Genomic DNA, 26,299 nt, shown 5'->3' with positions numbered 1-26,299 from the left:
ATAAATTTTATAGATATAAATTGTACAATTTAAAATTTTTAGCAGTTAAGGGTGATCAATATCAGGCGGTCATTGGCCTAGACACTTGTTTAAAATTGAATTTGATTAAGAAGGTTGAAGTTATTGAAAATAATAATTTAGATAATATAAAATATAGAAACTTAATTAACGAATATGAGGATATTTTCAAAGGAATAGGAAATCTAAATAAGCAGTATCATATTGAATTGGAAGATGATGCAGTACCATGTAGATATACATCCTGTTCGTAAAGTTCCATATGCGATTGAATCAAAATATAAAGAGACTTTCGAACAATTAGTTAAGCAAAAAATCATTGAACCAGTGGAAGGAGTATCCACCTGGATAAATCCCGTAGTCATTATAAAAAGAAAAATGAAAATTTGCGTATATGCTTAGATCCTCAGGATTTAAATAAATCAATAAAAAGGGAATATTTCAAACTGCCCACAATTGAGGACTTGATTCCAAATTTAAACGGTGCATGTTACTTTTCTGTATGAGACGCAGCAAGTGGTTCTTGGAATATACCCTTCGATGAAGCCCAGCACTCTTAACACAAAGTTTAATACTCAATGCACAAAGTCATGATGAGGGAGAAGTTTGGCAACACAGGGGAAGGCCTAGAATTTCTAGAGCCTCTGAAGTTCTTGTTTCGTGCTTGCCGGCGTCGTGTTGTTTGTAGGTTATGTATATTTTTTGGTTTTTTGTTTTTAGTGCTTGAAAGTGATGTGAATTGTGTGCTGAGGCAAAAAAAATTATATGAGTGAAGAATTGTTAGATGAAAAGAAATGAAGTAAACTTTCATTTGGTTTTTTAACACGATTTTTTTGTAGGATCGATTTTGTATCATACCTAATAAATATTGTATGCCTAGCAGCAACGGCAATAATAAATCTTTAGGAAATCATTAGGTTATTTACCTTATTTTCCTTTTCTAAAAATGAAGAACAATCGTGGATCACAGTCGTTCCAAAATAAATACAATTCCGGTAACTTTACAATATTACAAGCTGATCGCACTTCGAGACAGTCATCAATCATCAATCAATGAGAATCGAGAATAAATTACAGACCTGATGACGATAATGACGAGCTGGAAGATCTTGTAGAGAACAACGAAGAAGAAATGGACGAACCACCAGTAGACCACAAAATAGAAAAACCAACTTCTCCCTTTGAAATAAAAGAGATAATCAGAAGCTTGAAAAATAGAAAAGCTCCCGGAAGTGATAAAATAACGAATGCTATGTTGAAGAAATTACCTAGAAAAGGTATAGCTGCTCTCACAAATATTGCAAACGGTATAATGAGGACTGAACACTATCCGAAAAAGTGGAAAACTGCAGAAGTCATAGTGTTCAACAAACCAGGCAAAGATAAGAAATTCCCCCAAAACTACAGGCCGATAAGTTTATTGTCCGCCCTAGGAAAAGTAGTAGAAAGGGTAATCGCTAGGAGGCTTACAGAAGAAACTGAAAATCTGAATCTCATTCCAGCAGAGCAATTCGGATTCAGAAGAGACCACTCAACTGAACAGCAATTACTGAGACTCACAGAATACATAACAGAAGGATTCCAAAATAAACAAGCAACCGGTCTTGTACTACTAGATGTCGCCAGAGCATTCGACAGAGTATGGCATGAAGGATTGATTTACAAAATGAGATATGCTGGATATTCAATGAAACTGTGCAAGCTGATTAGGAATTATTTGAGGAACAGAAGATTCTACGTGAAAGTGGAAGGAGAAAACTCCACAACCAGATATATGGAAGCAGGGGTGCCTCAAGGGTCAGTACTTGGGCCGTTACTGTATAACATATATATTCACGATATACCAAAATCTCCAAGGACTATGCTGACACTATATGCCGACGACACAGGAATCGCAATGCGACATCGCAAGCCAGAAATTATAGAAGGAATGTTACAAGAAGCTTTAGATGAAATAAATGACTGGTGTATTAAATGGAAAATAAAACTCAACGGACAAAAGAGCCAAGCGATATTACTGCAGAAGAGGAGACTAAGAACTACAACAAATCTAGAGGTAGATGGAGAAGAAATCGAATGGAAAAACGAAGCAAAATATTTAGGTATCACCCTAGACAAAGGTCTAACATGGAGAAGCCATATCAAACAAGCCGTTGACAAAACCAAGGCAGCGATGAATATGCTCTACCCGCTGATAGGTAGAAAGAGCCACATGTCAAATGAGACAAAATTGAAAATAATCAAAGCCGTTGCTAGACCGCAACTGACTTATGGATCAGGTGCTAGGGGATTCGCGGCAAAGAGCCATATACAAAGAATTCAGGCAACAGAAAACAAGCTACTACGATGTGCCATAGATGCGCCTTGGTTTGTCAGGAACAAACAGATATATCGAGATTTGAAGTGGGAAACCATCACCGAATTTATGAAGAGGAAAGCTGAAAAGTTATTCGAAACAGCGAAGGAACATCCAAACGAAGAACTCAGGAGACTAGTGGACTACGATCCGGAGGAAGACAGAAGAAGAATGAGAATTTACAAAAGGAGACCGAGAGATCAATTGAGGAGAGATTAAAATGAGTACGACAACTTATTAAAACTATACTAAGAAGAGATATCCGAAATGGACGAACATGAAAACCCTAGCACGACAATGTGCAAGAAGAAATCAACCGATTAAGGGATAAATGGTTTATAGGCAAATGCCCGGAACCAACAAAAAGCAGGTTAGGTTTAGTGGGTCGCGAACTCAGGAGAGTGAGTAACCCCACAGTGTTACCTAGAAATGGGTTCCTCTGGGCGAGAGATAGAGCCCCGTGTTTTCACGGTCGCAGATTCCCCCTGCTATAAAAAAAAAAAAAAAAAAAAAAAAAAAGACAGTCAACAATGAAACATTTGTCTATGCCAAAGAAATATCCACAATTAAAAGAATGTCCAGTTCTTGAAAAAAATCATCAAATGCATCCAAATTTTTGCTTGCTACAGATCAAAAAAATATTGGTATGGACAATTCTATTTCAGTTTTTTTTTCGTGTAAGTGGATTTATTCAACTAACAGGTTTTCTCAGTTTTTGCTCATCCTTAGCTCCTTATGTTGATAATATTTGGATTTATGAATTCATAATCGAATCATAATATGATAAGTCAATCCAATTCATTGACCTAGTAGGGCTTAGGATAGTGTCTTGTACAGTCCCTGGCCAGTTTATTAGACGCACTTAGGATTTTTTTTTATATTTACTTGTATTGCCCGAGGAAAAAGCAGAATATTCGAATTTCATTTCCACAGAATGTCAGTTTTATCTACGACTCTCATTAAATTGTTCTATTTGGCATTTATTTTTGATGTTGTAATATTAGTATTGAAGTATGAATCAGTACCATGTCTTCCAGTGGACGTCTTGCATGCTGCAGGTTCGGACGTTATTTAGATAATCTACATATGAAATCATCATCCTCGAATGCAGCAAACCGAACAATTCTGCATTGATAGTATCAAGCTCTTATAGGTACACAAGGTGGCTCAGCAAAATATTAGAATTTCATGTTGAATCATCAATAAATCAATATTTTTTATTGAATATGATATATTATATGTGAAAACCATTTACAGATGAAGTATATATAACATATACATTCAATTCAATAATTTAATATTCAAAAACCAATAACCTAATAACCGATTTCAAAGCGTGTTTAATTGAGATTTTGCATCGAATCAATGGGTCTAATAATATGGCCAGGGACTGTAGATATTTTATTAAATTTGAGATATCCCATGTCGATTATTGGAGAACTAATTGAAATGTATTTGAAAATCGCGCTCCTATAGCGCACTCTCAGCGGCCTAAAGTCGGCCTTCCGCACTAAGCTATGTCCGGTGTTGCGACATAGTATTCATGGCTCTGTGTTTAAGAGGGCTGCGGATGAAGCTAGTCGTGAATTATGTATATTTGGGACCCCATTTGGTCGTTTCCGTTTTTGAGAAGTCCATATGGTCTTAAATCAGCTCCTGAAGTTTTTCAGAAAAGATTAAATGAAACTTTTGACGGTGAAGGTACTGAAGTTTACGAAGATTTATTGATTTTTGGAAGTACTAGAAATGAACATGATTTGAAATTGGAGACTGCTCGTAGGCATGGCATCAAATTCAACTTAAATAAATGTAATTTTGGTTTAAATAAAATTAAATATGTATATTCAGCTCGCGTGTAATTGGAATTGATCCAGATAAAATTGAAGCAGAAAATGCAGGATCCGACAGATAAAAAATGTTTTCAAAGAGTTCTGGGCTTAGTTACTTATGTAGGTCTATTTATTAAAAATTCATCTGAGATAACTCGCCCAATTCGACAATTATTGAAAAATAATGTACTATTTCGGTGGAATTCGGAACTAAAGAAGCTTTCAATAAACTCAAGGAAAAAATAATAAAAGGCACAATACTTCAATATTTCAATCCAAGATAACCTGTGTCAGTTGATTGGCCAATTTGTTTTAGGTGTCGCGTTGATGCAAGAAGGTAAACCGTGTGCTTATGCGTCGAGATCTTTTTTTGTGGAAACTGATCACAAACCGTTGTTACCCATAATTAAAAAACGTTAAATTCATGTCATGTCCTGTTCGTTTGCAACGAATGCTTTTGTCTTTGCAAAAATATGATTTTGATTTAATATATATGCCTGGAAAAGAGCTATTTATTGCCGACATATTATCAAGAGCATATGTTAATAAATCGTATAAAAATGGTCTAGACCTAGAAGAACAAATATGCATAATTGAAAGTCAAATGAATATTACCGATGAAGGAAACAAACAATTGATAGATGCGACACGTAGCGATGAAAAATTTAGCTTGATTTTAAACTATATTCGAAATATATGGCCAAACTCAAATAACCGTGTTCATCCTCTAATTAAAAAATATTATCATTTTAGAAATGAAATTAATGAAACAAATGGTTTAATTTAAAAGGGTCAAAAAGTGATTATTCCGGAAAAAAAGAGAAATGATAATCAGCCGAATGCGATACCATAAATGATGCAATTTCTTCCGAATGCTCACAACAATTAACATTGAATTGACCAGTCAAAATCCAGCCGAAAAAGTGTTCATAGCAGTTGGATGTTTACTTCCCTCAACCTTACCGGAAAGTAACATGCGAGCAAAAAGATCAGCAAATAATAGCATATCAATCGAACTAAAACGGTAAAATTCAGGATCTGCCAAATTCAGACCAGAAATATGAAACCAATTTTTCGCGGTAATATTGAAATTTGGCATATCTGTACAAATTTTAGACAAAACCAAGACCTCAAGCCGAAATTCTCGTTCAGGGCCGTAGCGTGAACTCATATTCGATCATACTAAGAATCTGAAGGGTACTACTGTATCAATTGCTCATGATTTGACACCTCAACAACGCCAGGAGAACAAAAGACCAAGGTCCTTTTTGCTAAAAGCAAGAACGGATTCTACAGATAAATCCTTCATCAAAGGTAATAAATTGGTAATAGGTCGAGGAATATATGACTTGGCGGACCTGGAATGTGAAGAAAAGATTGAAGGACGAATTCTTTCATCGGATACTGCATCCTCAGAAGAAAGGGCTGTCAAGACATTAGAAGGTTCTGCACTGGTAAGCACCTAACAGGAAGTATATGTTAAGGCATACATCCACAACAGAAAGGGATAATTGATAAAAATTTAAAAGAGAAGTAATATAACATATTTGTATAATCCTATACCTAAACAAAGTAGATAATACAACATATGAGTATTTGAAAAAATAATAATAATAAAAAAAAAGTTCATTTTCATTTCGGCACTGTCTATACATTTGTAAGTTTTCATCATGAATCGTTTCATTAAGGACTACGAAAGCCTTACGTATGAAACAAAAATATTAACTGACTTAGAACATATTAAAAATTATAGCTTCATAGAAAATCTCAGTATATTTCATATGAATGTGAGAAGTATATCAGCAAATTATGATGAATTTGTTTCATTTTTGGAATCTATTCAAACAACATTTGATATCATTGTCCTCACCGAGACTTTCCAGTTACAAAATGTAAATATGTATGAAATTGTTGGTTATACTATGGTCTACAATGAAGGCGAATACAATCAAAACGATGGCGTCTTAGTGTATGTGAAGCATGGGTTATCTTTCGATTATAAAATAATTAAACTAGGAGATATTAAATGTATAGATGTAGATATTGAATGTTCAAACAAGGAGAATATTAAATTAACAGCGATATATAGGTCCCCAAATTCATGCGTACATTCGTTCAATATGGGTCTCAGTAGATATCTAGAACAAATACATACAAAAGAGCATATACTCATAGGAGATATAAATATAAATATTATGTCCCACGAAAACTTTGTGGAAGACTACAAGAATATCATGTATTCAACAGGCTATATATCAGTTATAAATAAACCTACACGTCCTAGTAGTAAGAGCTGTCTTGACCACATATTTAAAAAGGGTACATTCACACAAGATGATATTTATGATATATGTCATGCATGCATAATACAACACTTAATAACCGATCATTTTCCAACGATGATATCCTTAAATATTTCAGTAAACAAATCAAAAGGCAGTCAAAAACCGAAAATGAAAAGCTTCATTAACTATAAAAAATTGAAGAGTGATCTCCAGAGGGAAAATTGGGATGATATTTATCAGGGAAATGAGGCAAATTTGATGACTGATTCGTTCATTCAGATCATTACAAATTATATTAATAAAAACACATATAAGAAAACAATAAAAAATAAAGATGTTAAATGAAAATTATGGATTACAGACTCTTTGATAAAGCTGACAAATGAAAAAAATAACCTCTATTCAAACCTAAAAAATGACCCAAGTAACGAGATGTGGAAAAATAAATATTCTAAATTGAAAAAAAAAATACAAAAAAGAATTAAAATTGCTATAGCAGAATACATAAAGAAAATTGCTGAAAGTAATAATTCAGAATCCAAAGCTGTATGGGATCAGGTCAAGACTGTCTGTGGTGACTCACGAACTAAAACATCAATAAAATGCATAAGAATCCATGGAAAAATTACTGAAAACAAAACTAATATAGCTAATGCGTTTAATCAGCATTATAGTACGATAGGGCAAATATATGCGAATAATATTGAAGATGTTGAGCACTTTGAGGAAATTGACCCGTTTCAAAAAAAACATTTTTTCTAGCTCCCACAGACAGATTTGAAGTAGAAACCATAATTGAAAAGTTGAAGAAAGGAAAAGCTCCTGGACATGACGGAATTAAGACTGAAACCTTTATTTAGATAAAAAAGGAGATCTCGGAGCCCCTAGCACATATTATAAATCATTGTTTCGTCAGTGGATGCTTTCCGGACATACTGAAGTTGGGAGTTATCAAACCCTTATACAAGAGCGGAGATAAGCTCGAGATAATCAATTATAGACCTATTTCATTGAAATCAAATTTTGCGAAAATAATGGAAAAACTAATATAGAATAGAATAGAATAGAATATATATTTATTTTCAATAATTATTGCGATATCCCAAGGTACAACAATAAAAATAAAAAAAGTCTAAATCACATTAGAAATTGCTATCTTTACAGAAAGTTTCAAATTCTTGTAGACTGTATGGTTCACATTTTAGTATCAGATCGTATATTGTTTTCTTGAAAAGCCTGTAGTCTATAATCTTCTGAATCACCCTTGGTAGTTGATTATATAACTTTATACCTGCATAATGTGGGTTCTTTTCTCGCAGAGTAGAGCAATGGAGTGGATATATATACGGATTCATTTGCCTGCTATTGTTTCGGTTTTTACACTCCTCAAAATAATGGTTTTGTTTACGGAAGAAGAGGAGAAGTCTGAATATATAAAGGCCATATATAGTTAAGATGTTATTACTCTTGAAGAGGCCCCTACATGAGTCTCTATAATCCATTCCGAAAATTGTGCGTAAGGCCCACTTTTGTACAACGAAAATTTTCTCTGCAGAAGAAGTACCACCCCAGAAAATGATGCAGTACGATGCTAAAGATTGGAAATTAGCATAATAAATAACTTTCAGTACATCTAAGTCGACCTGCTTTTTCACTACATTCAGTGTATATATTATGGAGCAAAGTTTACTCTTCAGTTGTGTAATATGGGGAAACCATTTCAGAGCATTGTCCATTTGAACGCCAAGAAACTTTACTTGTTTGCTAACTTTAATAATTTGATTTTTGTGATGTAATAAATCAGGTGGAATCCAGTGGGTTCTTTCGGTAGTGAAAAATATGCACTCCGCTTTTTGCATGTTCATTACAAGCTTATTATCAATGCACCACTCCTCCATTCTAGCCATAACAGACTCCAAAGTAAGAGTCGAGGAAAGCATGTTTGTGGCTCGGACCAGGATGTTTGTATCATCAGCATATATTACCGGTTGACAGTTTTCAGTTGGTAGGTATTTCGTTATATCATTTATGTAGATGATAAATAGTAGCGGTCCTAAAATGCTTCCTTGGGGTACTCCCATTGTTGATACGAGTTCATCTGAAGTGTATGTGATTTCATTCACCGTAAAAGACACTTTTTGCTTCCGGTTGGTGGGGTAACTTTTTATGAGATCCAGTTGTTTATCTCTTATTCCACATAGTTCCATTTTTTTCAACAATATTTCGTGGTTCACGCAGTCAAACGCTTTGGATAAATCAAGGAAGAGAGCAGCAGGAATTTCACCTCTTTCCAATGCCAAGACAATGGTGTGTGTTAGTTCAAAAATTGCAGTTTCAGTATTTTTATTGTTCATAAACCCATGTTGGCTGTTGTGCACAACATTAAACTTTTTAAAAAATTTCAGGATTCTAGTTGCTAAAACTTTTTCAAAAATCTTGGAAAATAAGGTCAGCAGACTGATTGGTCTGTAGTTTCCCAAGTCAGTTTGGTCTCCTTTCTTATGCATAGGCCTGATAATTGATGTTTTAAGTGCACCTGGAAAAATACCCTCTTTAAATGATAAATTCATAATATGAGCAAGGGTGGGAGCTATAATATGAATAGATTTCTTAACAATACTCATGGGAATTTTATCATAACCAGTCGAGCTTTTGTTCTTCATTGATTTTGCTGCTGCAACCACCTCAGATTCCTCAACATCAAAAACATATAAGGAATTCGGAAGAGGTGCAGAATTATGCCTGTCTCGAAACCCAGTTGACGAATTATTACAGGGGCCATATTGATGAAGAAGTTATTAAAATCATTTACCATTTCGGTCAAATCTTTTTGGTTGATGTTATCAAAACTAGATTTAGGACTTCTATTAGTGAGTTTATTTACTACCTGCCAAGTTGCCTTTGATGTATTCTGTGCATTTCTTATGGTTTCGCTGTACTTCTTTTTTTTCCATGTTGCAATATAGGAATCATATTTCTTCTTGTAAGTCCTATAATCACTTTTGAATTCCTGTCTTACTTGGGATAGAGTGTAGAGTTTATCCAAAGTATTTTTCATTTCTCTAATTTGAGGGACATTTCTGAATGAGTTTCCAGAATCTCGTTTAACTACAGATTTTAATGGGAAACTATCCTCAAAGATCTTCGTAAAACAGTCTGAGAAATGATTCCACATACCATTAATGTCTTTCTTATCAAAACTGTTAATTTCGTCCAATTTTGCTTGTGATAGATTCAGCATAAAATCATCTATGAATTTTTCATCCATATCTCTTATCCAGATCTTATGAGGCTTTGTATTTTCAATTATGGTTTCAAAAGTGAATAGAAGTGCCTTATGGTCAGATATGTGATTTTCAGTCGTACAAGAGGTGCCATTAATATTCGTAAGAATATTATCCAAGCAAGAATTTGATCTTGTTGGCTCTTTTATCTCAGTTTCAATATTAAATGTCTCAAGGAGATCAAGAAAATGTTGAGATTCTTTGGAATTAACGAGTGTATTGATATTAAAGTCTCCTCCAATCAAAAATTTACAATTTTCCTTAATACATATCTCCAATATAGCTTTCAGCTTTTCAAGAAAAATATCTACATTACTATGTGGTGGTGAATTAGGCCTATAAATGCAAATTACTAAGATTTTCGAATTTTCAAGATTTACCTGACCAGCACAGCACTCCACAACACGAGGCACACTCAAAGAATTTAAATCATCTATTTTGCTATACATGTATTGGCTTTTACAAAAGATGGCACTTCCGCCATGTGTACCTTTTTTCCTGGCAGAAACTGTCCACTAGATTGTAACCTTGCAGTTTGCAAGCATTGAGTTCTTCTTTGCTTTTCCAGTGTTCAGTAATCATCAAAACATCCAGTTCATGTTCACATATAAAAGGTTCAAGGGAATTCAGACAGTTTCCAATTGACTGTACGTTCTGGTGAGCCACGGAAAAGAATTTATATTTACTATACTGCTATGCTAGTTTGTCCGCTTCATTCTTCCCGCCCGTTGAAAAAAAATTCGGAAATTCAATTCCCTCAACATGACACCCTCTGTCCAGCATTCAGGACTCAACAGTTTTTCAAATAATTGATCAGAGGGAGCACCAATGCTAAAGGATGAATTTGTGCCCCTTGTTGGCAGTCTTTTCACCTCAAAATCATCAACGCCAGTTGTATTTTTCAGGAAATCCTTCATGTCTTCCTCAGTTACATCATTTCCACATATTCTTCCCGCATATAGCCATTTTCTCCTTGGGGCACCCTTTATCTTGCTGTTAAGATCAACTTCTTTAGATCCAGTGCACAATACAGAATTATTATGTTTGATCCTTTTTTTCTTCACTACCGTTCTCCATGCATATTGAGTGTTGTCTTCTGAATTTTCAAAAATTGCATTATCCCTCATATTTTGATTATCAGCATCCAGATTTATAATCTCATTCATTTTCCTCCGCTGTGCATATTCAAGTTCTACCAATGATCTAGATTTGTGTTTCTCATGATCACCGGTTGCGGTTCCTCCTGAAGGAGCAATAGTTGCATTTCTAGCAGTATTCAGATCATCAGTTGCGGCATCCCGTATAGTATCACTGACCCCGCTGATTTCAATGCGTGGTGTTATCCGTGTTTGGTTCTGGTGCTTGTAAACACCTGTCTGTTTGTGTTTACTTTTATTGGGAATTCCCGTTTTTTCATTTTCAACTCTCATTGATGACATCGGAACATTATCAACTTCACATGTTTTTGAAGTGGTTATCTTCTGGATCTTCGCATTAACCTCATCTAATTTTTCCAATAAGAGTTTATTATTTAATTGAAGAACTTTATTTTTATCCTGAACTTCCTCTAGCAACATCTTTAAGTAATAAATTTCAGTTTGTAGCGCTTTGTTTCCGTCTTTATGCTGAAGACTTTCACATTCTCCTGGATCACAACATTCCACAGTTCCCTGATCAACGGTTTTAACGTTTTTTAATCTTTTGGAACAACTCTCGTGGAAAACTGAATTGCAAAATCTGCATACCAAAACTCTGCACGATTTCGCACAGCACTTGAACAATTTTTCGCAACCTTTAGCTTTATTTTGTTCATTTTCATCACGCTCTCGATCGGACACATCTGTATCTTCGGACGCCATTTTTATATATAAATATTTTATATATAAACGCATGATGCAATTCCTTCGAGAAAATGAAATAATAGATGATAATCAGTATGGATTTATGAGCGATAGATCTACAGAGGATGCAATTAGAAAATTAAAAACCAACATTTATGAATATTATGATTTCGGTTTGTCATCGATCCTGCTTCGGTATAGTCGAGCGTGTTACGATAGTCTGGGAAAGTGAGAATAAGATAAGATAAATTGAAAATAAGAGCGTGAGGTAGAGGTTTTTTCAAAGTTCAATTGGTGGGTGATTGAATTTTCAGGTGAGTCTGCCCGTTTCACAAAAATTGAGAAAAAGGAAATAAAACACTCAAGAAAAAAGATTAATAACAACAAACCCGATATAGTAAAGGAAAGCTGTAACTGACGAGCCAGCGGTAGAGGCGGGTCAACACCTGAATTAAGTAGGGGGCTGACGCAACCGCTCTGCTGACGCACGGCGGTTATACGCGTAAATCGACGAGGATACGGCAACAGGTGATCCTTAATGAGTCTAGCGGATAAGAAACGCAATAGGAGTGACGAGTTCGAAGAGATAGAAGAGGAGTCTATTGGAAGGAATAAAAAAGTACTGAGATCACCAAACCTGAAACTAAGAAAGGGTGGGGAAGAAATGAATTCCGGAAACCTAGAACATATGTTCAAGATGATGATGGAACAAATGATGGTGGAAATGAGGAAAAATACAGAAGAACTAAAGATTGAGATCAAGAATATGCGGGAAGAAATGCAGAAAAGAGAGAAAAAATGGAATTAGGAAAAGAAAATGTTAGAGAAAAGAATTGAAGTTCTGGAAGATAAGGCCGAAAGAGAGGAAAAAAGAAGGAGGAGAAACAATATTGTAGTCAAGAATGTTGCAATTGAGGTTGGAAAAGAGAAGGAGGAAATTCAAACGTACATAGAAAATGAACTGAAGACAAAAGTTGAAATTAAAAGAGCATACAGAATAAATCAAGGTACAAATATTGAAATGTTTGTCGCTGAAGTAGGTAGTTGGGAGCAAAAACAACAGGTTATGAAGAAGAAACATAATTTGAAAGGAAAGAAAACAATTATAGAAAACGACCTTACCCCAAAGGAGAGACAAATCCAGAAGCAGATTCTAGAAATAGGAAAAGTGGAGAGAGACAAAGAAAGAAATGTGAAAATAGGATATCAGAAAATAACGATAGATGGAATACTATATGTCTGGGATGAGAAGGAACAAGGAGTAAAGGAACAAAATGTAACTCGGAAGAGAGGAAATTTAGCAAAAAACTAATTATGATTAGTGGCCACAGAAGTACTGAAAAGAGGACGACTAAGCAGGAAAATGAAAATTAATATGGAAACACACAGAGAAAAGAGATGACTAGGGGAAAGAAAGTGGGAAATATGGAGGATAATATTCTGGTTGGAACGAAGATTAAATGGAGAGAGTGGAAATTGGCCGCATGGAATGTTAGAGGAATAAGGGGAAAAGAATTGGATTTAATAGGGGAGTTTGAGAGGTATAACATTGACGTTCTAAGTATAACAGAGACAAAAAAGAAGGGGAAAGGAGAACAATTGATGGAAAATGGGCACATTATGGTATACGGTGGAGTGGAATATGAAAAACACGGTGCAGCGGGAGTGGGATGTCTGATAAATAAGAGATGGAGTCAATTTGTGGACCACTGGGAGGTGTACTCTGAAAGGATTCTCTTACTGCGTCTAAAAAAGAGTACGAACCGAATTATATCTATATTGGTAGTATATGGGCCGAACGAGGATGCAAGAGCGGAAGAAAAAGATAAATTCTGGGAAGAATTGAATATGGCAAAGGAGAACTGTAAGGGAAAAATTATAATATGCGGAGATATCAACGGTAGAGTTGGTATTTCACAGGATAATAATGGAGTTGTGGGCAAATATGGTGAAGATAAGAAGACAAATAATGGAAATAGATTTATTGAATACTGCAGAATGAACGATTTAATAGTGACAAATACTTTCTATGAACATAAGGATATTCATAAGTACACAAGACAGGGACCAAAAACAGAAGATAGATCAATTATAGATTACATAGTCGTGGAGAGGGATAGTAGGAGAGAGGTGAATGATGTGAGAGTATACAGGGGAGCTGAATTAGGAACCGATCACTACATGTTGGTTGCGAGAATGGTAGAAGAGGATGAGGGTGGGAAGGTCGAAAAACAAAATGAAAGATGTTATGAACGGATTAAATATTATAAGCTAAGAGAACGTGTGAGTGCAGAGAAGTACAGAACAAAATTAGAAGAAGAACTTTCAAGGGTAGATGTAGTCAACTGTAACTGGAGGCTGGAAGATTTGTGGGTCGACTTCAAGACAAAAGTATTGGCAACAGCTAAGGAGGTTTGTGGAAGTGTAAGAGTGAAAGGAAAAAGGAAATATACTTCTTGGTGGAGTGAGGACATTAAAAAAGAGATAAAATGCAAGAAGAACAGATGGAAAGAATACTTAAGAGAACGAACTGAGGAAAGTTATATGAGGTACAAGGAAAAAAGAAAAATAGTTAAAGAAATGATCAAGAGCAACAAGGAAAAGAACTGGACTGAGTTTGGGGATAAAATGGAAAAATATGCTAATGAGAACAAAAAATTGTTCTATAGAATGTTAAAAAATACGAGAAAGAAAAAGGGATTAGAACAAATAACCATAAGAAGCAAACAAAAGGAATTACTGACAAGTGAGAAGGAAATCATGGGAAGATGGAGAGAGTATTTTATAGAACTCTTGGAGGGAAACGATGGATATGTCATGCCTGAGGAAGCTGTCGGAAAGGATGCTCGAACAAACACCGATGAAGACCATATAAGTATAGAGGAAATTAACGAAGCGCTAAATAAGTTGAAAAGTGGAAAATCAGCTGGATATGATCTAATAGCACCAGAGATGATGAAAAATATGGGGAATATCGGTAGAGAAATTCTCAGAGTGATCTGTCAGAAAGCGTGGAACGAGAAAGAAATACCGGAGGACTGGAGGAGGACTTTGATTGTTCCTATCTATAAGAGCGGAGATAAAAAAGAATGTAGTAATTACAGAGGAATAACATTAATGAATACTGCGTTGAAGGTGTATGAATCGATACTCGAACAGCGACTGAGAGCACATGAAGAGAAATCCCTAGACGAGGCACAAAGCGGGTTCATTAAAGGAAGAAGTACTCAAGATCATATATTCACAATTAAGCAGATAATTGAGAAAATAAGGAAAAACAAAAGGACTGCCTATTTTGTGTTTATAGATTTGGTCAAGGCTTTCGATAAGGTCAGAAGAAAGAAGCTGTGGGAAATACTAAAGAAGCGTGGTGTTGACTCGGGAATGTTCAGAGTATTTACAAGAGAAATGTTAACTTTGTCATAAGGCAAAACATGAGATCAGCAGAATTTGAAACAAGGGATGGACTGAGGCAGGGGGGAACACTCAGCCCTCTGCTGTTTATAATATTCTTGGATGAAATTATAAAAGAATGCAAGGAAAATATGTCTTAATTGTTTGTAGGACACTGGAGGATGGAGAGGATAGAGATATCAGAATGTGCGTTTGCAGATGATGTGGTGCTGATGTCGGGAAGTAAGAGGGGAATACAGAAAAATGTGGATATCTGGTATGAAACATTGAAGAATTATGGTATGGAAATCAATAGAAAGAAGACAAAAATACTAAGAGTTTCAGAGGAGGAGGATGAAGTGAGGGTGGAAATAGAGGGAGAGGTGATACAGCAGGTAGAACAGTTCATCTACTTGGGGGTCAGTATTGATAGGAGGGGAAATCAGGAAGGAGAGTTGAATGATAGAATAGAAAAGACCAGCAAACTTTACCACGCCATGAATAAGAACTTCATCAGGAAGAGAGAAATAGCCGAGAAAACTAGATGATGATGGTGTACAAGACAGTTATTAGACCAGTGCTAACATATGGATGCGAAACCTGGACATCAACCCTGAGAGAGAAGAGTCGATTACAGACTATGGAGATGAAAATTTTGAGAGGAATAAAGGGGGTGACCAGGAGAGACAGGTGGAGGAATGAAGAAGTCAGAAGTCAGTTGAGGGTGGAATCACTGAATGATTATATCGGGGAGAGACAGTTGGGTTGGTGGGGACATTTACAACGGATGGGAATAAATAGACAAGTAAGACGCATTTGGGAGGCAAAAGTGGAGACGAAACCTAGAAGAGGAAGACCACATCTAACATGGATGGATAGCGTTAAAAAAGAGGTGAACCGGAGAAGAAAAAGTGTGGAAGAGGCCAAAGTGCTAACAGTAAATAGAAAACAATGGAAGGAATTCATTAAGAGTGTTTATTCCATTAATAATTGAAAAATTGAATTACATATACCGATTGTGAAATTGTAATGCAAGGATAAGCCATACACCGCAAGGTAATTTGGGATAATGATTATATATATATATATATATATATATATATATATGTATGTATATATATATATATATATATATATGTATATATATATATATATATATATATATATATATATAATACGCAGGGGGGCTTCGGCCTTCGGGGGGTGACGTCCCCGCGTACCTGAGTCACCAGGCCTACAGGTTAGCTCCCTGAGGCACTGAGAAGAAACAGCTCCTGTAACTAGAAGTAAAACTCAACAGGGCGGTGAGGGACTGCGGGCTGGTCCCTCTCGGAGCCGTCCAGAGGCTCAGCTCGATGGGGGTGACTGTGGTGCGAGCGGCGCAGCCCCCCGAGATGGTACCGCAAGATCCACGCTCGAAATGGAAGGTTTCTCCGGTTTGGATGAGAGGATCTCTCGTCCCGCCCAGGAGCCAAAACGAGACGGAAGAGCACGATGGACCGAGGACGAAAACGTCCTAATTATTCGCGCTCATTTCATAGCAAAAGCCCTAGAGCAAGCGTCAGAAAGAACGTACAGACAACTCCTGACTGAAACCTGGAATAACATCAAACCAGACAAACAACTCTACACTAACCTGCTAGCTAATCGAGTGAGATATCTGCTCGAAGGTGAAAAGCTCTCAAGTGTCGAACTAGCAGCGATTGAACAAAGCATGTGGCCTCATACAGCACCACCAGCCGAAGATCAGGAACAAGAGCTCCAACAACAGGAGGAACTATACGTAGAGCAACAGGAAGAAGACCAAGGTGACCAACTGACCATTAAAATAAAGCAAGCCTTCAAACGAAATGCCTTATTATATACGGGTATAAATCCTGAAATGAGGCCAAAAATCCCTAGGATGAAGGGATCGCGCATTATGTTGGAGAAGGTGAAGGTGGTAGATGAAATTATAAAGTATAACATCTCAAGCACAACAACACTGAGAGATGTGGTAGATCTGGTATACACGGGAGCAGTCACGGTGTGTGAGGAGATGGGGAAGTGTATAACGATAACGCAGCCACATAGAAGACCAAAGAGAGAGCAGCCTCCATGGAAAGCCCGCCTGGAACGAAAAATAATAAAGATTAGGAAAAATATCGGATTACTACATACTTACCTGAACACCGAGGTAGTTTCCAATAAAGTCCATAAAAGGGTCCACTGGATTGCATCTGAGGCCCGGATAGATCTTAGGGCAGCTGATTTCCGGTTGAAACTCGAAACCCTGAATGATAGCCTGAAACAAAAAATAAAGGCTTTAGGTAATCGTATAAAACGCTACACGGAGAGAACAATTAGGTACCAGAATAATCAGTTGTACTACAGAAATCAAAAACAATTCTTCAGGAACCTAGAAAACAGCAACCACAGCAACAACGAACCTCCTAAAACAGAGGACATGTATACATATTGGCAGGCAATATGGGGTAAGAACAAACAACACGACGATGCGGCGCGTTGGATCAGGGAGGCAGAGGCCGAAAGCTCCAGTTACAACATGGAAGAAGTGAAGATTACCAAACTGGATATTGAGCAAGTGCTGAAAAAAACAAATAACTGGGCAGCACCGGGACCCGACAAGGTCCAGAATTATTGGTGGAAGCACTTCCCGAGCACCTATCAAATCCTTGCCACTCTGTTTCAGAAAGCATTGTCCAACCCAGCTGTTATCCCTCGCTTCTTCACACTGGGCACCACTGTTATGCTACCAAAGGGAAACACAACATCAGACCCAAAAAATTTTCGACCAATTACATGCCTACCCACCATATATAAAATACTAACTGGCACCATCACAACATACATATGGAAACACGTGAAGAAGGAAAACATATTAGCACGCGAACAAAACGGCTGCTGTAGGGACGCAAAAGGATGCAAAGAACTCCTTGTAGTCGACCAAATCATTACAGGCCAAGCAAAAGGTAAACTCCGCAATATATCCGTAGCCTGGGTCGATTATAAGAAGGCGTTTGACTCGGTGCCACACTCTTGGCTACTGAAGGTACTGAGGTTGTACGGAGTATCAGAGAAGGTGATCAATCTGCTAGAACATCTTATGAGCACCTGGCGTACTACATTATTAGTCGAAAACGGGGGCAACAGCAGCATGTCTAATGAGATAGCCATCAAATGTGGAATTTTCCAGGGGGATACTTTGAGCCCGCTCTGGTTTTGCCTGGCTCTGAACCTCCTTAGTAAACTTCTCAATAAAACAAAATACGGATATATCATCAACAAGATCAGAAACGTGAAAATAAACCACCAACTATATATGGATGATCTTAAACTCTTCGCAGCCAATCGAGAAGAGATGAGAAGGTTACTGGAAATAGTGTCATCCTTCAGCCAGACGATCGGCATGGAGATGGGACTTGACAAGTGCGCGGTCCTGAATGTAAAAAGGGGCAGAGTTACCGAGGGTCAGGACATCAAATTATGGGACGAGTCAAGCATATCATGTCTAGGTCAACAGGAAACGTACAAATATCTCGGCATCAAACAAGCCCTCGACATAAGAAAGCCTGAAGTGAAAGATGATTTCAAGACCAAGTACTTTAGCAGGCTGAGGTGTCTTCTGAAAGCTAAACTCAACTCTAAGGCTCTGTTCACAGCTATTAATACTTGGGTCCTACCCTGTATTTCCTACTCATTCGGAGTAGTACGCTGGACAGCAACCGAACTTGAAGCAATAGACATCCAAACAAGAAAACTTCTCACTAGGTATGGAATCCATCACCCCCATGCCTCTGTGAATAGATTGTACATCAGCAGACATGAAGGTGGCAGAGGACTTCAGAACATCCTTATAACACACAACAGGATGGTATCACAGATGAGAGACTACTTCAGATCGAGAAACTTACCGTTCTTTAAGTCCGTTTGCCAAGCAGATGAGTACTCGGCCCTGCAGCTGGCAAAACCCTCGGTTAACCTCAAGGAACAGTCACTCGAACAGCTCACGGCAGAGTGGCACAGCAAGGCACTACATGGCAGATACCCTGAAAATTTGAAATCGGATAATATTATAAAAAATGAGTCGATAACTTACCTGAAAGCAGGATACCTTCACCCTGAAACCGAGGGAAGGCTTGTTGCAATCCAAGACCAGGTAGTGCCAACCAGAGCCTATATCAAGAGAATTACTGGCCGCAACATACCATCCGACCTTTGCAGAAGGTGCTCCAAGGCTCTGGAAACAATTCAGCACATCACATCCTCGTGTTCTATACTGGCACCAAAAGACTATACGGAACGTCACAACGCCATGGCCAGAGTCTACCATAGGGAAATTGCGTTAAAAACAGGTCTTCTGCAAAGTAAAGGCAACCTTTATACTTACCATCCACGAGATGTGCTAGAGAATGACAACTACAAGCTCTACTGGGACACAGCCATAATCACAGATAGGTCTATAGCACACAATCGGCCCGACATTGTATTGTTTGATAAAAGGGAGAAGTCTGTGCAGATAGTGGACGTTACGGTCCCTGCTGACGACAATATCACCAAGGCCTATACGGAGAAGGTGAGTAAGTACCACGACCTAGCTTTCGAATTGAAGGAGATTTATGGCCTCAGAAAGACGTCGATAGTGCCGCTCATAATATCGGTGAACGGCTTGGTAGAGGCTCACATGCTGGAGAACACAAAGAGGCTGCACCTGGACACTAGCTTGATTAGTCAAGCTCAACGGGAGGTGATACTAGGCACCACGCGGATAGTCAGGAGATTCTTGACCAGCTCCTGAGAACAATTTTGGCTGAAAAGTCAGCTCGGTTGTCTCACGCACCGACCCGCTAGACGGTGAAGGAGAAAAAAAAAAAAATATATATATATATATATATATAATACGAGTAATTTTAAGGGTTTAACGACTCTTTTGTGGAATGGAAATACTCTTTTTTCTCAACCAAGCTTTCGCAATTATTTTATTGCTTTTTCAGGGTTTCTACAATATAAAATACATGAGATGATAAAAATAAGAAAAAATGGAAATACAATGAATAAAAAAAGTGACACTAATAATTTGAGCAATATGTACAGCTATTTACTGGAAATGAGACTGAACAGGAGCCGGAAAGCAGACGTTGGATGATGAAGAAGAACTGTTTGACAAGAAATTGTGGTTTGTGTATTCTGTGATCATGACATTGAAATTTACAAATGTTAAATGCGACGTAATAGAGTGAGAGTTATAAAAGAAATTTGGACAAATAAATTGAAATTGACTGAATAAAAACTAGATATACATGACGAAAAAACGAAAAATAAGTTCTGTCTGTACTACTTGTAGTCGAAGTATGTTATGCGTTGTTGAAGTCAGTGAAACGTTTAACCTCACTTTCGGTAATTTTAAAAGAGAAATGTTTTTATATTAAATTGATCTTTGTATTTTATATTGTAGAAACCCTGAAGAAGCAATAAAATAATTGCGAAAGCTTGGTTGAGAAAAAAAAAGAGTATTTCCATTCCACAAAAGAGTCGTTAAACCCTTAAAATTACTCGTATTATTTATAGTATAGACTCTGATAGTACATAAACTATATATATATATATATATATATATATATATATATATATATATACATCCCGGCAGCTATAGGTCCTCACCATAAGATCCAGCAATAGGTCCTCTACCAGAACCCATGAATATATATCAGATTTCTCTGCGTATATTGGTTATTTGGCGAGGTTCGAATGTGAATCCGCTCTGATACTGATCAAGAAAAAAAAAATTTTCTTCGCATTTTACTATGTTTAGGTCTTCCCTCGAAAATATTCACTTTGGCTCCTCCATGTGTATATATTTTTATCCATTTTACGATCCTTGAGTCTTCCGCTGTATATAGAACATCCAAAATGCGGTGGATAGTTCTTCCGATGTATAATTTCCCTTTAATTTCACAGTGGATCACTCCTCCTACAGTGTTGCCGGAATTAATGGTCATTAAATTGGCGGTTTTTATTATTCGATTCGTCTCACCAGTAGTCAGTCAGTCAGTAGTGTTGTCAGTAGTGAATCATCACGTGTTGTGGTACGAAAAATATTACGACTTTGAAGGTAAGTATCTTTTGCCGTTTAAATAAATTGATATCGATATCTCCGATCACGAAAATTATTTGAGGAAGATTTCTATTAATTCATCCAATTCGGCCGTTTTATTTATGTAGCAGTGGTTGATTCGGGGGAGTTCAAGCCATGTGAATGATATCACTGATTAAGTTTTGGAAAGCCGATTGATTGTATCATAATCTTCTCTCGAAATTTCATCCCTTTCACAAATTAACGGTATTTTTAAGGTTGGGATATTGACTAACTCTTTTCTTAGACTTCATATTAGAGTTGAAGGAGGTGGTCACGTATAAATCTTGAGAATGTATACATATTTTCTTCCAAGATAGAGTATTACAACAACAAAAATTGTCAAAAAAATATAGTCAGCGTACCTTTGGGTGAATCTCCAGTACGAAAATTCTATCTCTTCGAGATTGTTGTGATTTATTAGTAATGAGATTGTTTGTACGAAAAATAAGGTTGTAAAATAGACTCTGGCTAGGAAACTTATATATGTAATTTATTAATTAAGAATAGTGATTTTTCCTGCTGATTCATCACAAAAATAAGTTAAAATTCGGGAAAATTGAATGAGAAGTACGAATTTCTGAGGAAACGAAAGTGTATTGTAGGTACACAGGGTGTTTCACGTGAAGTGTCCATTAGACGTATCTTGAGAACCGAATGAGATTTTCTCCTGAAATTTTGTGGATCGTAATAATTCATCTATTCAGCTGAAATATCTTTCGTACTATCTAATGGTCTATAAAAAACGAGGTATTGCTGTTGAAAAAAATAATTTTTTTCGTGATCAAATGTCACTTCTCCGAAAAATATTCTAACAAATAAATGATGAATGGTCTAGTGTAAATCTGAATTAAGGAGTGAACTGAATGGAACGTGCTCTCATCGATCTAAAGAGTAGCAGGACGGCCGGTTTCTGGATTATTTGCCTTCATCAGTACCGCAGAACTACTCTTTCGCTCGAGGACGGTTTCATTCAGTTCACTTCCTAATTTAGTTTTCCACTGTTTCATCCATCATTCATTGAACTTTTTTTGTGTTCTGACTAATTTAAAAAAATGAATTAAGAGTGTAAAAGAGTACAATTTTCCACGCTGGGGCCCATGAAGTTCTAACCACTTGAGACGATCAGATCAAATTTGGGATAAATGAACTGATATTACGAGAATCTTGAGATTATCGTATGAGTGAGTTTAAATAAATAGTATTTGATATTTTGTACAGAATACGCAAATGGAATGAAAAAAAAAATGTGGTTCAAGCTCCAGTATAACCGGGAGCACCATCTAGATAAAAATAATTGAAAATGATTGGAAAGATTCCCGTCATTAATTACCATCCAAAATTTTCAGGAATGAATAACATGCGGTTCTCTGGATAAGATTGATGGTCCCTTTGCTTGAAATATCCAATATTTTCAAACAGTATTATAAGATAGTTAAGAAGAAAATATTGAATTGTGTTCTCAAGTATCTCATTTCTAAAAAAATATGGCGAATTTAGATACTCTTCCGGTAATTCGAAACTTAAAATTAGATAAGATTTAAAACTTTTGTCAGATAGAACCACCATTTTCATTAGAATTTCTCAACTTGACATAAAGGTAGAAAAGGTGAACCATAAGGAAATCACATTTGCAAAAGTGATCAATTACAGATTTTCAGCGAACATCTTCTGAATGGCATGAAAACATTTTTTTTTTGCAGCATGGCCCAAGAACCCTTCAGGTTTCCTCCGCAATACGTAAGTATTCTCCAGAGAAAATTCAATGAAATGCCAATACGAATGGTTTGTGGAATTCACACATTTCGGATCTTTTTTTTTTTCAGTATGAAATATGTTCTTCCAATGGCAGGAGAAAACGCACAAAACGTTGGTTCTGCAACACAACACCCAGTCCACAAGCAACAGATCCGTATGATATACAAAACGATACTGTATCATCATCTGAAGATTCTCCGCAGAAGATAGATGCTAATCGAGATTTGAATAACAACTCAGATCCAGTGAGTTTTCTTTAATTTGTCGAAAGACAAGTGTTTTAAATCTTTAATACAATTCATTCTTCATTATCGATAGTGTTCGATAATGAACGAGTAAGTATTACAAAGTTTTCGTATTCCAGGTCGAGAATATAGAATCTCCAGTCGATAATGAAGATAAAGATGCTTCATACTGCCCTGAAAGTGACATTTCCTCGGTAAGTGTTAAGTGTTTTTTAGGTCTTGAAATTATTTTAACGAAAAATTTTCTAGGAGATCTCCAGTGGTTCTCCTCGTCTTATTTGCACACCGCCGTCTTCTGAGAATTCCGATACAGAAGAGTGCTTAGGAATGAATTCTGAAGCTAAAGAAGCAAGATCTTCTCATCATCAGAGTGTGGAGAATGCAGAAAAAATATCGCCCAGTTTTGCCAATCAAGAAAGCGAAATAGGTCATGAAATATCTACATCACATAATCCAGACGATGTTGTGATTTCTAAAAAAAGCGTCTTTTGTGCATTTTGCGAATCAATTGTCCAAAACTTTCCGCGCCATTTAGAAAGAAACCACAAAAGTGAACATGAAGTTCAAGCACTTCTTGCTGTGCCACCAGGAAGTAAAAAGAGGAAGGAAATATTGGTGTCTCTCAGAAAAAAAGGTCATTACCTGATCAGCTCGCAAAAAACAAAACCTATGAGAAAAGGTGATATGAACACCAATTATTTGCCATGTGAATACTGCTTGGGCTTTTATTCTTCGCGGAATTTGTGGAGACATAAGAAAACTTGTCATAAAAATCCAACTCAAGGCAGTTCCCAAAAGAATTGCAAATCGATGGCACAAAACTATCTACTTCGTCATATAAAGGTGGACACAAAATTGAGAAATGAAGTTTTCCCACGTATGCGAGCTGATGAGGTATCACTCACGGCAAAGAAAGATCCTCTCATTTGTGCGTTTGGAGCAAGATACCTTAAAATACATAGGGAGAAACATTTCGCTCTAGTCACATCGAGAAAGATGAGAGAAATAGCTCGACTGCTCATTGAAATGAGAAAAATTAAAACATCTATCAAAGATCTTTTGAGTGCACTCAAACCGGAAAACTATGATGTCCTAGTACAAGCCACTGAGAATATCTCGAGGTATGATAAAAACAGCCAACGTTTTGCATCTCCCACTCTTGCACTAAATATGGGCACCACACTGAAACAGTGCTGCAATATAGCATTGGTACTTACAATAAAAAAGTCATTTCCTTCAGTACAAACGGCTAACTTCGAATCCGATCTGAGAACATTAATTCAACTAATTGAAGGCAATTGGAAATTTGACGTCTCAAGCCAAGCTGCAAACGATTTGAACATTCAAAAGTGGAACAAGGTTAGTTTAGTACCACTGGCTGGAGACTTAAAACTTTTGAAAAATTGTCTGCTCAAAAAGGCCGAAGAAGCAATTTTGAATTTGAATACAAATAAGGATGCGAAATCATACCTCAATTTGTTGGAAACAATTTACTGTAGATTAGTTTTATTGAATAGACGAAGACCTGGAGAACTTCAACGACTTTCTTTAGAAACTTTTAGAACTGCTATGCAAAATAATAACAGTCAACATTATGAAGAGTTTTCTGAAGCAATATCAGAAAGCGAAAAATTACTGATGAACAAATTTAAGAGAATTGTCATGAGAGGAAAGAGAGGTAGGGGTGTACCAGTCCTCATAAGTCTGGATGTTCAAGAGCATTTCGATATAATTTTATCATATAGGGATAAATTTTTCAAAAGTTCCAATGACCATCTTTTCGGCAATCCATTCACTGATACACCTATTATTGGTTACAAGGTACTGAGAAAGTATGCAATTCTGAGTAAGGCCAAAAATCCTGATGCCTTAACATGTACCAGATTAAGAAAGCATTTGGCCACATTGACACAGTTGTTCAACATGAATGAAAATGATATGGAACAACTAGCTTCATTTATGGGTCATACATTAGGAATTCATCGGTCATCGTATAGACTCCCTGATGACGTGTATCAAACGGCAAGAATATCAAAGCTTCTTATTCTAATGGAAAAAGGTGAAGCTGGCCAATTCAAAGGCAAGTCATTAGATGATATTGACCTGAATTTAGAAGAAGATTTAGTAGAACCAGAAAATAACATAGAGGAAAGAACAAGAGAGTTATCGGAGGAAAATGAAAACGATGACACAGTCGAAGATATATCTGAAATTACAGAGAAGGAGGAACCACAAAAAAAGAAAAAAGATGGAAAAAGAGTTCTCATTCCTTGGACCACAGCTGAAAAAAAAGTTGTCCTTGAATACTTTAAGAACCACATTAGGAATGAGAGACCTCCAAAGAGAGGGGAGTGTGAGGACCTCATTTCAAAAAATAAGGAAATATTAAAAAATAGAAACTGGCTGAAAATTAAGGTGTTCGTTCAGAATCAGTATAAAAGGAAGTGATCGATATTACTGACAAGTTTTCAGGATTTCTGTCCAGAATTGATCTCTTTATTTGTTTCAGTTTCAAAATATGAAATGTCATTAAAGGAAATATTTTTATTTTGTGCAATAAATCAGTTTTAGCTCCAACCTTGTACATTAATCGATTTCCACTCAGCTCAGCCGATATTTCTTAATTCTATAGTTTGAGAGATTTCTTCTTGTGCGATAGAAATATTCGATGCGTCATGAATATAGAAGCTAGGCATCGAGATGCACTGAAATTCAATTCTAATTCATTCATTATTATTATTATTCATTATAAGACTTCTTCATACACACATGAGTAAACTCCTTTTTTGTCACAAATTTTCATAACCATGAAATTTATTGACCATGAAATTTTCTGAAAAAAAAAATTTAATACCCATAATGGCAATCAACTCACTCATTCAATAGCACACTCACTAATTTTTTTCATTAAATCACCACTAGTTGGGGAGCCGACGATGCTAAATCGGGATTTACTCAAGCGTCGTGGAGACCTAGTGGATTTTGAAGATAAGATGGCAGAAAGAAAAAAAGGTTCGATGAAGTATGCACTTTCAGCGGTGGGGAAAGTGCATACTTCATTGAACCTTTTTTTCTTTCTCAAGATGTAAAAAAAATCGTCAGATGTACATACTCGAGCAGGTCAGATTAAGATACTGTTTATGCCCTACATGGTAAT

At 36.5% G+C, this 26,299-nt stretch overlaps 4 protein-coding genes across 4 annotated transcripts; all 4 read left to right on the top strand.

Moving 5' to 3' along the window:
- Nucleotides 1-12,430: 12,430 nt before the first annotated feature.
- Nucleotides 12,431-12,925, top strand: LOC123311696. Its single transcript, XM_044895766.1, has one exon. The coding sequence runs from the start codon at nt 12,431-12,433 to the stop codon at nt 12,923-12,925; it is 495 nt and encodes a 164-aa protein (XP_044751701.1).
- An 86-nt stretch (nt 12,926-13,011) lies between these two features.
- On the top strand, nt 13,012-15,039 carry LOC123311695. Its single transcript, XM_044895765.1, has one exon. The coding sequence runs from the start codon at nt 13,012-13,014 to the stop codon at nt 15,037-15,039; it is 2,028 nt and encodes a 675-aa protein (XP_044751700.1).
- Nucleotides 15,040-15,188: 149 nt separating this feature from the next.
- Nucleotides 15,189-15,554, top strand: LOC123311694. Its single transcript, XM_044895764.1, has one exon. It carries the CDS (start codon nt 15,189-15,191, stop codon nt 15,552-15,554), a length of 366 nt encoding a protein of 121 aa, XP_044751699.1.
- A 6,833-nt stretch (nt 15,555-22,387) lies between these two features.
- LOC123311961 lies at nt 22,388-25,974 on the top strand. The gene is made up of 4 exons (XM_044896101.1): nt 22,388-22,879; nt 22,966-23,142; nt 23,262-23,336; nt 23,392-25,974. The coding sequence occupies exons 1-4, from the start codon at nt 22,820-22,822 to the stop codon at nt 25,588-25,590; spliced, it is 2,511 nt and encodes an 836-aa protein (XP_044752036.1). The 5' UTR covers nt 22,388-22,819; the 3' UTR covers nt 25,591-25,974.
- The last annotated feature ends 325 nt before the right edge of the window (nt 25,975-26,299 follow it).

This window comes from Coccinella septempunctata, chromosome 4 (genome assembly GCF_907165205.1).
Source record: "Coccinella septempunctata chromosome 4, icCocSept1.1, whole genome shotgun sequence".
Taxonomy (NCBI): domain Eukaryota; kingdom Metazoa; phylum Arthropoda; class Insecta; order Coleoptera; family Coccinellidae; genus Coccinella; species Coccinella septempunctata.
Note: the sequence above shows the minus strand (reverse complement) of the source record. Positions and strands in the feature narration are given on the sequence as shown.

Excerpts from the sequence above, each read along its gene's own strand:
- LOC123311696 (XM_044895766.1), top strand. The coding sequence starts at position 12,431 with ATGTTAGAGAAAAGAATTGAAGTTCTGGAAGATAAGGCCGAAAGAGAG.
- LOC123311695 (XM_044895765.1), top strand. The coding sequence starts at position 13,012 with ATGACTAGGGGAAAGAAAGTGGGAAATATGGAGGATAATATTCTGGTT.
- LOC123311694 (XM_044895764.1), top strand. The coding sequence starts at position 15,189 with ATGGAGAGGATAGAGATATCAGAATGTGCGTTTGCAGATGATGTGGTG.
- LOC123311961 (XM_044896101.1), top strand. The coding sequence starts at position 22,820 with ATGAAAACATTTTTTTTTTGCAGCATGGCCCAAGAACCCTTCAGGTTT. Across the intron at positions 22,880-22,965 it reads TCAGGTTTCCTCCGCAATAC|TATGAAATATGTTCTTCCAA; the intron begins GTAAGTATTCTC and ends TTTTTTTTTCAG. Across the intron at positions 23,337-23,391 it reads CTGAAAGTGACATTTCCTCG|GAGATCTCCAGTGGTTCTCC; the intron begins GTAAGTGTTAAG and ends AAAATTTTCTAG.